The sequence below is a fragment of the Centropristis striata genome, chromosome 4 (assembly GCF_030273125.1).
Source record: "Centropristis striata isolate RG_2023a ecotype Rhode Island chromosome 4, C.striata_1.0, whole genome shotgun sequence".
In the NCBI taxonomy this organism is placed as follows: domain Eukaryota; kingdom Metazoa; phylum Chordata; class Actinopteri; order Perciformes; family Serranidae; genus Centropristis; species Centropristis striata.
Window position 1 is genome coordinate 30522529 of NC_081520.1, and position 16684 is coordinate 30539212.

At 34.9% G+C, this 16684-nt stretch overlaps 1 protein-coding gene and 1 non-coding gene across 2 annotated transcripts in view; both read right to left on the reverse strand.

The window, feature by feature from the left end:
- Positions 1-16684, reverse strand: part of LOC131969800 (rho guanine nucleotide exchange factor 17-like) — an 87048-nt gene that overhangs the window by 8511 nt on the left and 61853 nt on the right. Inside the window, exons 4-16 of the mRNA XM_059331008.1 lie at positions 15921-16103; positions 7710-7826; positions 6874-6966; positions 6183-6359; positions 5173-5223; positions 4879-4988; positions 4636-4721; positions 3684-3802; positions 3390-3597; positions 2979-3052; positions 1950-2033; positions 1713-1816; positions 545-663 (exon numbers count right to left, since the gene is read on the reverse strand). Coding sequence (XP_059186991.1) covers positions 545-663; positions 1713-1816; positions 1950-2033; positions 2979-3052; positions 3390-3597; positions 3684-3802; positions 4636-4721; positions 4879-4988; positions 5173-5223; positions 6183-6359; positions 6874-6966; positions 7710-7826; positions 15921-16103 — 1525 coding nt within the window. The remainder of the gene's footprint in view (positions 1-544; positions 664-1712; positions 1817-1949; positions 2034-2978; positions 3053-3389; positions 3598-3683; positions 3803-4635; positions 4722-4878; positions 4989-5172; positions 5224-6182; positions 6360-6873; positions 6967-7709; positions 7827-15920; positions 16104-16684) is intronic.
- Positions 11805-11877, reverse strand: trnam-cau (transfer RNA methionine (anticodon CAU)). The gene has a single exon. It is a non-coding gene; the product is annotated as a tRNA-Met (tRNA).

The following is a 16684-nucleotide window of genomic DNA, read 5'->3' on the forward strand; positions in this document are numbered from 1 at the left end:
TGTTTAAAAGTGTTTAACAACTCTATTCCGAGATTTGTTTATTTTAGACTTATTATACAGTTATGTTATATTTAAGTATTATCTCCCATTTTTACTTAAACACTATCTAGATAATAATTTCCCTATTACATAAACTTCGATTAAAAAATTATTAATTGAATGATTAAAAATTTTGATTATTCTTGTCTTCATTATTCAACATAATATAGAATTACAAGCCACACTGTATTCATGTGTGTTTATGTTAAACATAAAACCAGAGCAGGACGCAGCTATATATATATATATATATATATATATATATATATATACTGCAGACCGCAGTAAGTTAACTTACTGCAGTCTGCTTTGGTTTTGATTTTGTAGTTACTGCAATATTTATATCATTATTTCTCTGAAATAAAGCAAAATTGAAATCTAAAACTTTGTCACAAGATAAAACAGACATCAAGGAGTTCATTTTTTTAGTTATAATTTAATTTCAACCAAAACTGTAGTTATTGCAGTTAGGCTTTGTAGATCAGTAGACTAGCCCCCAACAAACCTGTGGGTTGCTCCGTCAGCTCCAGAGACGAATGAGAGATAGAAATATGGAGCTGCTGCTGCTGTGTGTGAGCAGGTGCTGCAGAGGGTGTGGCCAGGGTGGGCTCTGATCCACGCTCCCTACAGGGTGAAGAGTGATCGGTTAATATTACAAAATATATAGACGAAGCCAGTAATAAGGTCAATGAACCACTCAGGGGTAACTTTCATGACTTTTTCATTTATCTGTATAAAAACTGATGTTTGATGTGTGAGCTCCACATGCTGAAAGCATTACAGTGCATTGCAGGTTTTCCACTCTTATGAGAGCACACACTGCTCACTTTCTGTTGGTAAAGATACTTATGAATATCAAAACTGCCTTGTTAAAGATGGAAGGTTTGAATGCTTCAAAAACAAAAATGATGCTCAAAGTCATGAGGAAAAAGAAATGGAGGACATTCAAAAATCATCTGGCTACTTCTTCTGCTTTTCACAAAAGACCTGTTTCAAAGAGATTTTTGCCCTGTCACAGCTGGATATAGTGTAGAGAAGGGCTGGGCGATATGGACAAAAAGTCATATCCCGATATATTTAGGCTGAACATCGATATGCGATGTATATCCCAATAATTTTTTTGCTCTGTTCAGTCAAAGTCAAATATGACATGTCACAAGTAGTTTAATTGAAACCATTTATTAAAGTGAACAACAGGAGTACCTTTTTTTTTTTTTTTTAAGTCAAAGCTCCATAAAGTGCACATTTAAATAAAAATATAAAAAAATATCTTAAATAAAAATAGCCTATGAAATAAAATAGGTCAATCTTTTTCAGAAATAAATATATTTATATGAGAGAAGAATCACGAACATTACAAAAGAACTAAATATGACAAACCCTAGTAAGGGCAGCATTTATATATAAAGAAAGAAAAAAAATTGAAGTATTTACTACTACTATTTAACTCTAATTCCATTTCACATTTAAAATATATCAATGTATTTTTTAAATCAATATATCACCCAGCCCTAGTGTAAAGAGTAGACTACTTGTACTGTGTAACATTATCAACATAAACACCTTTTGACACATATCCAGGTGCTGTTTTATAGACTAGATGTGACAATGATTGGTGATAAATTAATTTAAAACAAAGTGTGGCACATGCAACTTTTTGTGTGTGTACCGACCTTCCTTTGAGTCCTTGTACTGCAGCGATACATATGATCCGGGCGGAGCAGACAGCGATGCAGGCCTCCACTGTGGGCTCATCTTTGATGTTCAACAGACACACCTGGAGAGAGAAAACATCATCACATCAGTCAAACTCAATTTTTTTTCTCCATCAGAAAGCACGTGGTTTAAAGTGATTGCCTCTCTAATAAATGGTTTAATCACAATTTTAAAAACTTTAAGTATTTTCTCACCTGTCCAACGTATCCATCACTGTTACACACCCACACCTCGCAGCCACTGTCAGGACAGCTGTGGCTGGGGGAGGCACATGAGAACTGGACGCAAAAACAAGCAATGCATGAGCTGACATTACTTATGTTCATTTATAAAGGGAACTTGGGTAACGCTTTATAATAAGGTCCTTAATAACCATTAATTAACAAGTAATAAGGCATTGTTCTCGCTTTAGATCCGGTTGTTGCAAAAAGCATAGTTAACTTATAGTTAACTTATAATAGATGAGCAATAAAGTATATTTTAATATCAATAAGCAAACAAAACAAGATTAATAAAGGCATGGCAGAGACATAATGGGTGGGTCATGGGTGTTTGTAATGCCATTATTAACACTTATATAAGCTTATAAACACACAATAATGTTAATAAGCATCTTGTAAGGACTTACTTACCTTATTACATAATTAAGTAACTAAGTACATTTACTCAAGTACTATACTTACTCAAGTAAAGTCCAAGTACTTAAAATGTTTACATATTTTCATTTTATGCAACATTCTACTTCTACTCCACTACATTTTTAGGCAAATATTGCACTTTTTACTCCATTTACTTACATTTAGCTGCCAATTTAGTTCAAGATTTAACATAAAATACATGATCAATTTAAAGTGATTAGACTTTTTTTTAAATTAAATCTTATAACAGTATATTAAGTAATAAAAACGAGCCCTGTATTTACAAAATTTAAACACTCCTTAAAGAAAAGCATCAATACAAACAATGTAATAATATACTTAGAATATATAAAACGATCTGTGTAGATCCATTCTGCATTAAGATTTCTTTTACTTTTGATACTTTAAGTACATTTTGATGATGATACTTTTTTACTTTAACTTCTGTAAGTTTTGAATGCAGGACTTTTACTTGTAGTGAAGTAATTTCACAGTGTGGTATTAGTACTTTTACTTAAGTAAAGGATCTGAACCCTTCTTCCACCACTGGTTAATACACATTAATCACTTTCCTGCTCCTCTCACCTGCATTCCACTTCGTGTCTTCATAATAGGAATGGCCTTCAGAAACTCTGGGTCCCACTGGTCCTTATTCATTGCTAGAAACAATAACACATTGACAATTAGACAACTTAAATTATTATCTTTAGACTAATAAATTATTAGCCATAAAGTAATACGCATAGCATTTAAATCCTTCTCTTATGTTGCAGGTCAAATTGTAAATGAAAATGTCTAGATATCAGCTCTTAAATTAAACTCTTATCAGCTATTTATGTTGTTATCATTATATTTGTCCAAAAAAATGTTCATTTTAATGCTTGGTACGACTAAAGGTACAAGAAATTGAAGATCTAATGGTCTAATCATTTTTTCCATGACTGTATATGCCGCTTCTGCCATCGTCTGCAGTACAGTAAAAACTTTTTAACTGACCGAGCTTCTTCTTTGCGTCCTCAAAGGCCTGTTCAAAGTTGGAGCGAGTGTCGGGCGAGGTGAACTCGAAGACGAAGCTGCTCTCAGCCGACGCCGTGGTGAACTCCAGCTTGGTGGGCAGGAAGGTCATGCTGAAGGCCAGAGACTGCTTCTCTGACAGCTCCCTGTGCACAGACGCCATCAGGTCCTTTATCACCTCGTCCAGGGACTTAGAGAGGAAGGAAAAGTTCATTAGAAGTTTTACCACCTCACAGTACAGAAAGACAAGGAGTTTCTCTAGTTGGTCTACAGTACCTGGTGAGGGAAGCTGAGAGTCTCAGAGAGTTTGCTGATCTGACCCAAAGTGCTGAGATCTTCATCTAATCGACTAATCATCTTTTGGATGCTCTCTTTGTTTGTTGCCTGAGTGGAGCCTGAAGCAGAGATTCACCTCAGTTACAGTGTTAAAGCAAAGACCAGACTGCCAGCATATTAAAAAACTACACATCTTAAGGAAAAAGAGCAATATTTCATATTAATATTGGTGAATCGGACAATAGTGAGGACTGCCTGATAATGTTAAAGTCTTCTTTTACAGATCACTTAAACTATAAACAGAAACTATATGTATAGATATACAGTCGTCCATATAGTTGGAATAAAATATTTTTTACCTCTTTCCATGAAATGATTGTGACAATGTGATTTATGTATGTATATCTTCTCAAAACCTTTTAAATAAATCTCTTCCAAATATATCACAATGAAAATGAAACCACGATTTTCAGAGGATTGTCTCCGAAAACAAACCTATTCCAACTTTTTGGGCATGTATGTATATCTATAGATATATATACAGTAACATATTTAGCTATTCACACACACTCAAATTCCTAGTAGTATTGTTATCTTCCATAGAGGGACCATGTTTTATTGTTCTAGTTGTCTGGTCGGTGTGCTCCCTCTTTGATGCCCTTGGGGACATTTCACAAAACAAAAAAGGGAAATGCTCGTCATTTTGTACTCCTGTACTTTTTGTATTCCCATTAAAATAAATAACAAAACAAACATATTTGATGACACAGCTCGTCTTTGACCTCTTTTCAAATAATTTGATAAGAAACTTTAGTAATTTAGTCACAGGTGATTTAAAGGTTTCAACAGGGTCACAAGATTTATTTAACTCTAAATAAAGATGTAATGACAGGATGGCAGATGGAAGTGTTTAGTGAGCTCCAAAGTGTTTGATCTGAAGACAAAGCCTTACTTTTCACCACCTCCACCTCCTCCAGAGGAAGCTTCCACAGGAACTTGTATTTACTGGAAGTATCGATCACACTCGCAGCAGAATATCTGCAAGTCAGAAAGCAGAGGAAGAGATTTTGTCAAACATTGTAGAAAACATGGCCTGCTGTAAAACACCAGGGGGCAGTGTGGCTCAGAAACTGTCTAAACTGTATAATGATTGTGTGTGCGTGTGTGTCTGTGTGTGTGTGTGTGTGTGTCGTACAGGCTCATGGAACTGCGTCTTAACGAGCCAGACTTCCTCTTGAGAGTGGTGCAGATGATCAGATCGCTGAAGAGGAAGAGAGAGCGATCCTTCTTCCCACCAACTGTCTTCTACAGAGAGAAAAAGAAGAGCTCAGAAACTCTGTGGCTCAGGGTCGTTTATAGAAAAATACATGTTTAAATATATACATAATACAGTTTGCTTTAATAATTTCTATTCCTTTGATTTTTTTTCCAAGACATGATTTAGAAACCTTTCTGAGCTACATTTGTCAGTTAATAAAGTACTTCTTACCGCCTCCATGACCATTTCCTGTCTCAAGAACTTCCTCTGTGGGTTCAGAATCTAAAACAAACACACAGACAGAGAGACGTGATAATTACTTTGTACCACAAACACAACTGTAAACTGTTAGTGTCTCACTCTTTATAGGATGGACTCAAACAGCTTACAAAAGTTACTGGAAGTAACATTTTAGACTTAGAATGTAAGAGATCAATGTGTATAACATACACATGTATACAATACATACATACATATATATGTATATATATATATATATATATTTTTTTTTTTACTCCACTATATTTAGCTGGCAGCTTTAGTTACTTTTCACAACAATATTTAACATAAAAAACAATCTGAGTGGGTCCATTCTGCATAATGAGTACACTTGTTACTTTAAGTACATTTTGTTGCTGATACTTTTGTACTTTAACTTCAAATTAGAATATCATAGAAAAGTTTATTTATGTTAGTAATTCAAGTCAAAAAGTGTAAATAACACATTATATAGATCCATTACACACAGAATGAAACATTTCATGTCTTAATTTATTTGATTTCTTCTAATTATGATTATGGCTAATATTTAATTAAGACTTAAAATTCAGTGTCTCAATAAAAAGGTAACATTACAAAAGACCAATATTAAAAAGTATGTTTAATATGTAAATGTTGGCCTTTAAAAAGTATGTCCATCTATATGACTCAATACTTGGTTGGAGCTGTTTGACTTGAACTACTGGAAATGGACTTTTCATCATATTCTAATGTATTGAGATGCACCTGTATTAAGTTACATTAAATGGAGACACTCAACTATAAGTACCTCAATATTTTACTTAAGTATTTAAGTTACTGTACTTTACCTATACCTTTACCTGTAGTTACCTTCCACCACTACGTTTTATTAAGCAAAGAAATAAATAAATCAATCAAGAAAATAATCTGCACAATGAAAACAGCCCTGAAGTTAACAGCTAAAAATCAGCGGCTTATCTTTGCGGTATTAAATATCTTACATGTTCGACTCCCTCTATGTGCGCCTCAATCTCCTGGATGACCCTGGCCTCCCTCTCCGCCTCCTCAGCCGACCGACGGCCCTTATTGATCTTCTCAGCCAGCCGCTTGATGTCCCTCTGGGCGTCCAGTAAGTACTGGTGGTCTGGGTGGTCCTCTGGGGTGTGCTTCAGCAGGTCCTTGAACAAAACAACACAAATAAAATTAATCTCTCTATACGTTACACTACAGGCCAAAAGTTTGGAAGCAAGATCAAACTCTTTGGTAACGCTTTATATTAAGGTCCTTGTAATAACCATTAATTAACAAGTAATAAGGCCCTTGTAAGTCCTTACAAGATGCTTATTAAAATTTGTGTGTGTTTATAAGCTTATATAAGTGTTAATAATGGCATTACAAACACCCATGACCCACCCATTATGTCTTTGCCATGCCTTTATTAATCTTATTTTGTTTGCTTATTGATATTAAAATATACTTTATTGCTCATCTATTATAAGTTAACTATAAGTTAACTATGCTTTTTGCAACTACCGGATCTAAAGCAAGACCAATGCCTTATTACTTGTTAATTAATGGTTATTAAGGACCTTATTATAAAGAGTTACCAACTCTTTTTCTTATTCATTGGACGAAGTAGTGGTTTTTTTGCAGATACACAACCCTAACAATTATATACTATAGATAATTCACCTTCACCAGCAGCTCGTATCGAGGAATCCTCTGGACTGGTTTGATCATCAGATCACCCAGAGCCTGTTTCTCCTTGTTCTCACGCATGTTTTGCTGTTGAGGTGAAAAGATGGAGACAGAGAATGAATATAACGTAACAAGAGGCTTGTCCCTAAAATCAGGTCAGTGCTGCACTTCCCGTCTCCACCACTAGATGGCGAAGAGTTTCCACTGTAAAAGCCCCTCCTGGCATAAAGCTCTCTGTGGTTGAAAGCTGAGACGAGGACGAGGACATGACAGGTTTTTGTGGTGCCTGATTACATTTTTGCATCAAAGCTCTTGTCTGTGAAACCAACTGGTGCAGTTTTTCCCATACATACATATTTCTGGTGGCACACCACAGCATCAGAGTGTACAACAGTGGTCTACCAAATTTAACTGGACATTATTGCTAAAATATCCCTGGGTTTTTAAGTCAAATTATCTGGTTGTTCTGGTTTAAAGAGATGGTTTGAAGAACATTTCACAGGCAGCAATTTGTTATTACTTACAGTTAAAGACTCGGAAAGATAATATATGTATATATATATATATTTACTGACATCCAGATCCTTAGCAGAGGAAGAAAAAATGTTCCTCAAATTAAATATGATACCATCTTTTTTTAGAAAGGAGGATATTACAACTCCGGAAGACTGGAAGCACACACACATTAACCTAACATTGACAAATGGTGACAACAATGCACTCTCCAGGCTCTAAAAGCTGTTAAAAAACTCTTTCCCTACACATTGAGAATGTCTGGACTGATTTTAGTTCTAAGAGCAGCAGCCCAGATACAGCAGTGAGACACTCACCTCCAGAAACTTGTGAAACGCCGGCTTGGCCTCCTTGGCGATCCTCACAGCATCTTTGGCGTTGAGAAAGTTGTCGATGTACGCTGAATACATATTAGCCAGAGCCTCTTTGGAGAACTGAAGAGAAGAAGAAGAAGGAGAAGGAGAAGGAGAAGGAGAAGGAGAAGAAGAAGAAGAAGAAGAAGAAGAAGAAGAAGAAGAAGAAGAAGAAGAAGAAGAAAACATTTACAGCAACTGCAAGACACTTCTATCTGACCTACACGAACAAACAAAACTGTCAGCGAGAAGATAAAGATATAGTTATTCGTGATTCTCCGCTAAATGAGGCTAAATAATTTACGGAAACAGGAAGAGCCTGTGTTTACATTTTCCCAGGAAATTTTTTGCAGCAGTAGTAACTTTGCCGGTTCAAAGGAAGCAAGAGGAGATATTCCTCTAGAGGGTTTTATTTTTGATGTTATAGTTTGTGGTGGTGCAGCATAGAGAAACATTTTTTTGAAGAAGAATTGAAAATAGTTGTGTTTAAATTTGAGCAATATCTGAAGTAAAACAGACTAGTGAGGTGCTGAGAAGATAAGAAAATAGCCCTAAAAACTATTAGTCAATTAATTGATTAGTTGATTGAAATGAATCAACAGCAATTGATAATGTTTTAACCGTTTCACTTAGTCAGCTACTTATACTACTGCTTTTCTCTGTTTGACATCTATTGACTTTGAATTTATATGGTGTCATGTTTTTACTATCTCTTTTTACTTTTCATGGACTGAACAATTATGGAATGGGATCACTGCAAGTTCCAGAATGAATGAATGAATGAATGAATGAATGAATGAATTATAAGTATCTACAAGTATACTGTATAATAAAGGTATCCCGAGGTACATTGTTGCATTTGGTGAAACAGTCAGCACAAACAACTACAACAAATAAGAGAAAAAACACAACTATTTTGGCTCACTATAAGCTAATTATATGTGCTCAATAGTTTAGCTAACATATTGAAGAAGAATTGACAATAGTTGTGTTTAAGCTCGAGCAATATCTGAAGTAAAACAGAATACTGAGGTGCTGAGAAGATAATTACACAGCTATTATCCCTGAAACTATTAGTTAATAAATTAATTAGTTGATTGATGGGAAATACGTATTAACTGTTTCAGTAACTCAGCTACTTATACTCTGCTTTTCTCTGTTTGATATCTATTGACTCTGAATTTATATGATGTCATGTGTGACATGTCATGTTTTAATGTTTTAATCTCTTTTTACAATTTATGGAGTGTACAATTAAGGGATGGGGTCACTGAAAGTTGCAGAATTAATCAATTATAATATACATTCATGGAAAAAATGATTAGTCCACCTATTGTTTTCTTCAATTTCTTGTTTATTTTAATGCCTGGTACAACTAAAGGTACATTTTTTGGACAAATATAATGATAACAACAAAAATAGCTCATAAGAGTTTAATTTAAGAGCTGCTATCTAGACATTTTCCATGGTTTTCTTGATGATGATTTTGGTTATCATCAAGAAAACAATGGAAAATGGACAAGAACTTGAAGAAAACAAGGGTGGTCTAATTATTTTTTCCATGACTGTATGACGAGTGTATCATTTTCATTCAGGATAAATATCCCCCGGGTACTTTGTTGCATTTGGTGAAACAATCAGCAGAAAAAACAATGACAAATAAGAGAAAAACAACTATTTTGGTTCACTTTAAGTTTATTATTTCTGCTCAATAGTTCACTTTAGCTAACATGTTGTATTTATCACTGAGTGATTAAATCGCAATAACAGCAAAAGAGAGCAGTAGCCACAGATATTATCAAAGAAAATTGGGCGCAAGTGGTTTTCAACTTTTCTTTTCTGGCGTTTGAAAAGAAGAATTTTTCAGTTCACTTCCTCAAAGACACACATTAAGACACACAGATGATTCAGTCTGATCTGCTTTCTTTTCACAAATATAGGGCAGAGGACCAAAGAATAAAACATAAAAGTAGTCGAGACATTAAGAGAAAGTGTGTTAACAGACGTAAGGCACAATCTGTGAACGTCACAGTAACAGACTTTAACCTGACCCTTTTCTCTTCCATTCTGAATTTATCTTTTATCATCCACCTCCCCGTGTCTCCACCTCTTTCTATTCTCATTCAACAGTAAGAGGACAGAGAAATAACATCTGAGGACAATGTGGTGATTAGTCACAGCAGAGGACAGACAGAGAACACGAAAGCTCTCCATCCATAGTTTATATTTAAGGCGAAACTTAATGTTCTTTTCCAGCAGCTCTGCTAAATATATCCTCACCTGATCTACTCATAACTTTTATTCAGAAGCTGTCAAACTTTCTTACTGTGGTTGCGAGAAAGCTACCCAAAAATAATACAGGTAATAGCTGAGGTATGCAGTTTTCTGGAAAAGGTAAAAAAAAAATAGTATTTCATAGAGCACATTTAAAAACAACATCAGTTGACCAAAGTGCCGTACAGTTATTAAAATACAATAAAAATCATACACAAATATAGTAATAAATAAAAACAATGAAAACCATAAAATAATACTAAAACAATAAAATAATAATAAAAACTCAATTTAAAAACGGAGTTCAAAAGGGGAAAAAAAGATGCTTCTATCTATAGTTTATCTTCCTCCCACACTCCAAAAACATGCACTTAGGTTTAATTGGTGACTCTAAATTGCCCGTAGGTGTGAAGAAGAGAATGATTGTCTGTCTCTATGTGTCAGCCCTGTGATAGTCTGGAGACCTGTCCAGGGTGTACCTCGCCTCTCGCCCAATGTCAGCTGGGATCGGCCCCAGCCCCCCACGTCCTGAGTGCAGATAAGCGGTTAACGATAATAGATGGATGGTTTTTATTAAATGAATAAGTTCAACCTTAAATCTTAAAGCCTTTCTCCATCATGATAATGTTGCTGGACTGTGAAAACACCACAGGTAGCAGTGGAAATAAGTCCAGTATTTAATGTTTTTTTTATCCCTGGTCCAACATCTGATATGTTGTGTTTTAGGAAGCTTTCAACAAACTAAATCAAATTCAAATATTTCAAATAATTGAATGCTTAAGTATTTGTATCAATCTGCATCAATGTACCAAAAATCATGGTCATATCTTTAAAAGTGTGCAATCTAAACACAGAACATGTTAAACATAAGAGTCTAAAGCTGTAATAATCCAAAACTACTAATGCTGCAAAATATTTTGAGTGTCAACTTTGGTTTCAAACTCCGGAGTAGATGCATTACAGTCAAGTTATTATATAAAAAAGTTAATAAATGCAATATGCTTCTTCCAGGGTGTTTTAAGATAAGATAAGATAAGATATGACTTTATTTGTCCTGCAGTGGGGAAATCAAGTCGTCACAGCAGACACAGAGATATAGAAGACAGATTAAGGAATTCTATATACATACATTTCTGCTATTTGGCATTCATAATTAATATACATTTTGTGTGTTTGTTTGTTTTCCTGAAAGTACTTTTGCACATTGGAGAAAATATATTTATATATATATATATATATACATATATTATCAAGGAAACCATGAAAAACGTCAGCTCTTAAATTAAACTCTTATAGATATTTTTTATTATCATTATATTTGCCCAAACAAATGTACCTTTAGTTATACCAGGCATAAAAATTAATAAGAAACTGAATAAAAATGGTGGTCTAATATTTTTTTTCTATGACTGTATCTAATGTGTATAGAATGTATGTATATGTCTTACATTTTATATTCTTTATTCTGTCTTCTATATCTATGTCTATGTACCTTAAACTGTTTAAATTTTCCCACTGCAAGATAAATAAAGTCATATCTTATCTTATCTGATAACAGGGCAGGGAAACAGTAGAAAGTGAGAACAGAATGATGATTTATCTGTCTAAGAAACAACACAAAACAATAACAAGTCAGTGCTGTGAAATCCCTCTACTGTAAGCACGCTTAAACGTTTACATTTATTGCCGTTTGTGAGATAAAGCAGGCATAAACCATACAGCCCTGACGCAGCAGATCTACTAAACCTTCTGCCTCTTTAAACAGCAGACACCTGAACAAAAGACTGCCCCGTGTGAGGCTCGAACTCACGACCTTCAGATTATGAGACTGACGCGCTGCCTACTGCGCCAACGAGGCCTGAAGAATGCTGCAGCAGCTGCAGCTTTAAGAGCTGCGGAAGGAAGGGAGAGGAGGGGAGGAGGAGGAGGTGAGGAGGAGTGAGTAGGGAGCGGGGGAGGGAGTAACAGCTCCAACTAAACAGGCAACAAACCTCTCTCTCATGCTCTTCGTGATCATATCCTACCTTTCTCTTAAAAGGAAAACACATACAAAACACTAAACGGTTTTCATATATCTGGCCATTTATCTCAGGTGGTATATACAGTCATGGAAAAAATTATTAGACCACCCTTGGTTTCTCTAATTTCTTGTTGATTTTAATGCCCGATATAACTAAAGGTATATTTGTTTTGACAAATATAATGATAACAACAAAAATAGCTAATAAGAGTTTATTTTAAGAGCTGATATCAAGACATTTTTCATGGTTTTCCTGAAAATGATTTTGGTTATTATTAAGAAAACCATTGGAAAATCTTGATCTTGAAAGTCTTGATATTAGCTCTTAAATTAAACTCTTATGAACTATTTTTGTTGTTATCATTATATTTATCCAAACAAATTTAGCTGTACCAGGCATTAAAATGAAAAAGAAAATGAAGAAAACAATTGTCTAACAATATTTTCCATGACTGTATATATATAATAAAAAGCCAACAATTAAATAAAAAAATCCATCTTAAAGTCAATATTTTTTGTAAGTTGTAAACTTTACAAACAAATAACAAGATAACAATTATGATAGATTTTTTAAAAATGGTGCCTTAATAACTATTCCATGACTGTATGACTTTGTAATCTCAGAAAATATCGTTTTTTCTCATAAACTTTATTTTTTATAATCCTGGAATTCTATTGGCCCTTATACGCTGCTTTATGAGCTATTTTTGTTGTTATCATTATATTTGTTCAAACAAATGTACATTTAGTTGTACCAGGCATTACATTAACAAGAAATTGAGGAAAAAGGATGGTCTAATATTTTTTTTCCATGACTGTAAGTGCTGTAAAATTCTGTATTTTTAGTTTTTGGTGCAGCAGTTTCTCCTTCATCTGTCTGTAAGTGGATTCCTACATTTCCCACATTGTCCTTGAGTGACGGTTTGTCTGCAGGGAGACTTTGTGAAACTGGTTCATTCACCCTGTGAGGTGCTGAGAGGGATAACAATAGCATTAACATAGCAAGAGAGTGAGAGTGAGGAGTTTTCCCTAAAAACACTAAAAACAAAAAGCGATAGCCACAATACATTCTGGTCCATCAGTCTGTCTGTAAGGAAACTGGAATATTTACTTCTTCGTGATGAATTTTTGACTTTAGCTGAGACGAGAAGTTCTTCATTCCCCAAGACAGAAAAGTGACATGTAACACTGATTTTTCGGAGCACTGTTTGCTCTGTTTTTCAGAGTCTAGATTGAGAGCCACCCTCGGGTCATGGGAAATTTCAAATGGGTCGACAAGAGGTCACCGGGAAAACAAAAATATTTAACATGGGTTGCCAACTATAGACTGTCTCTGAATAAAGACAGCCTCCCTTCAGTCTAGCCTGATGTCACTAAGCTCCAGAGTCCATAGTAAAACACATTTTACAATACAAGCTTATATCATGTCTGTTCAAGTAGTAGCTCCAGTAGCAGAAAAAGCTAAGGACACATTTATAGAAAGGCCTAGACTTAAACTTTAAAATAAGTATAGGAAGACCTGTATAGGTTTGTTTTAGAATAAAAGAAGCATAGTTTAACCCTTCAAGAAAAAAGGATGAATCTGAAAATCTGAGACTGACAGAAAATAGTTTTACAAAGCTGGATAAACCATGCTGCATGGATAAAAAAACAACAACAACAAATAGACAATGAAACAACTAAATGAGTTGTACTTTTAGGTGGGATGTACAGTCATGGAAAAAAATATTGGACCAAGGTTTTCCATGGTTTTCTTGATAATGATTTTGGTTATCATCAATAAAACCATGGAAAATGTCTAGATATCAGCTCTTAAATTAAACTCTTGCGAGCTATTTGTGTTGTTATTATGTTTGTTCAAACAAATGTACCCTTAGTTGTACCAGGAATTAAAATGAACAAGAGAATGAAGAAAACAAGGGTGGTCTAATATTTTTTTCCATGATTGTATATCTGATCATTAGTTACTGTTTATTGTTTAAACACAGCTGCTTTTGAGAGAAAGTAAAGTGATTACTGCTACTGTCAGAGGTTAACTACCTCACACACTCACCTTATATGTCCCATACACATGGTAACAATGCTCACATAATGAACACATTCCCACAGCACAAACTAGAAATCACTATAAAACTCTTCAGTCAGGCTCTGAAGTCGCCTGGTTACAGTTTACTCCTGTTCTCTTCACTTCACACTTGGAAGGTGTGCTGCAGAGGACTCAAGTAATTGTTGCGCCGAGTGTGCACTCTTGAGATCTATGTGTCATCTTAATGTGTGTTATGTTCACACTATATTATGTATTGAGAGGGGCTGTTACTAACACTGTTGAGCGCTAGAGCTCGCTCTCTGTTGCTCGCTATAGTACATCCAAGAACAGATGGAAAAAAAAGAGACCGGACATGCTACATTGAAGCAAACTTTAACAATTTCAACAAAAGTTCAGCAGTTTAACTTTTAAAATTAACACTTTTATTCCCTGGAAACAGGTTGACAGAGGTATGAGTTCTTAGACCCAAGGGTAAGTTAGCATTTTAGCACCCAGGGGTCTCTTGTCTCAAACTCAATGAGGCTTTTGAATTAGATCATGTTTTGTTGTATGGCATGAAAAACGTCATTAAATATTGCCTAATTTTTTAAGTTTTTACATGTCCTTAAAAAGACTGTTGCTAACAAGTGGCTAAATGAGACTGTAGACGGTGGTTGTTGGGGACATTAAACGTCATCACACCGGACATGGACGGGAACTCTCTCACTAGTCCACCTCACAGCCTCTAGTTGTATTTTTCAGTGCTTTTGCAAAATCTTGTAGATTGTAGATTAGGTTAATAAACTATTTATTAGGCTACAGTTTTGCGAGCTTGTCAGAACCGCTGGTTAGCTTGTCGGAGACCATCTCTAACTCTGTTTCAAAATTGAGTCTTTATTACAATTTTATTGTTTTAGTATTAATTTATTGTTTTCATTGTTTTTATTTGTTACTATATTATTTTTATAGTTTTTAAATGTGCTCTATAAATAAACTTTGACTTGACAGCAAACCACAAAACTATATTTCATAACAAATACCTAACATAAATTCTGTGTTTTTTTATTATTATTATTTTTTTTTACCTTTTCCAGAAATAACTGTGACGTTTAAGTCATGCGACCGTGATGTAGTTCTCTATAGCATCACGTTAGCTTTTTACTTCTGTCGGTCGATTAACGCTTCAAACATAAATAAAAGTGGTGTTCATTTGTGAAGATTATTCTGCTGAACTAAACATGTAAGCATCAGAAACGTCTGTCACAGAGTTTATTTTCCCATGGTGATGCTACTTCCAGGTAAGCCTTCCAAAATATGTAATTTCGTTTGCTCTCTATATAGTGATCTTAAAAAGCTGGCTTTTAGGAACAGCACATTGACTCTAGCAGGGTTAGAGGATGCAGTTATGTCAAGGCAGGTGTGAAGAAAGCTGCAGGCAGCATTACTGGAGGCTGTGTACCTGGCCTGTCCAAGCAGGCACCAGTCATGTAAACAGCAAACCTTTCCCCAGACGGACTTCTCCTAAAAAGCTAATGCTTCTCTGCCGCAGGGTAAATGTATGTATAATGATTTAAGGATAAACAGCTTTCTAATTGGGCTTTTACTGAAGTGAATTTGCATGATGAAGGAGTTAAGTCCAGGGAAGTGACAGCAGAGTGGCTGGATGAAAGGAGGGATCATTACATGTAGAAATGTATTCATGTATTCAAACTAATTCAAAGTCAAATTAAATCTGAACCTCCCGAAGTCTTAAATAGTCTGGAAATTTGACTTTTTGTTCAAGCAGTTTCAAGCACATGAGAATGACACATGCAAATGTTATTTCTTGCCATTAAAAAAAGTCATTTCTACTCACTGATTGGATGAGGAGGTGTCCGACTGTCTGCCTGTCGTGCCACTGGCTGACGCAGCCGGAGACTTGCTCCAGGAAGTGCTCGTGGTGCTCCAGGATCTCGGGGATCTGGTAGAACATCTCGTCCACCAGCAGGGGGTCCACGATGGAGCCGCAGTCAGGCTGTTTGAGAGGACGCATGTAGCCCTGAGGGGACCAGACAACCAGTTAGTGACAGAACATTTCTAATCATTTAAAGACGAAAATTATTAGATAAAAAAAATAATTCACCCTACAACAGAGTGTAAGGGCCAATAGAAATTCCAGGATTATAAAAAATAAAGTTTATGAGAAAAATATGGATATTCTCTGAGATTATAAAGTCATACAGTCATGGAATAGTTATTAATTCACCATTTAAAAAAAAATATCATAATTTTTATCCTGTTATTTATTTCTAAAGTTTACAACTAACAAAACAATTGACTAACATATTTATTTTATTTTATGCTTGGTTTTTCATTATATATACAGTCATGGAAAATATTATAAGACCATTGTTTTCTTCAATTTCTTGTTCATTTTAATGCCTGGTACAACTAAAGGTACATTTGTTTGGACGAATATAATGATAGCAACAAAAATAGCTTATAAGAGTTTATTTTAAGAGCTGATATCTAGACATTTTCCATTGGTTTTACTGATAATTGTATAACTGATCATTATCAAGAAAACCATGGACAATGTCTAGATATCAGCTCAACTCTTATGAGTTATGTTTTGTTGTT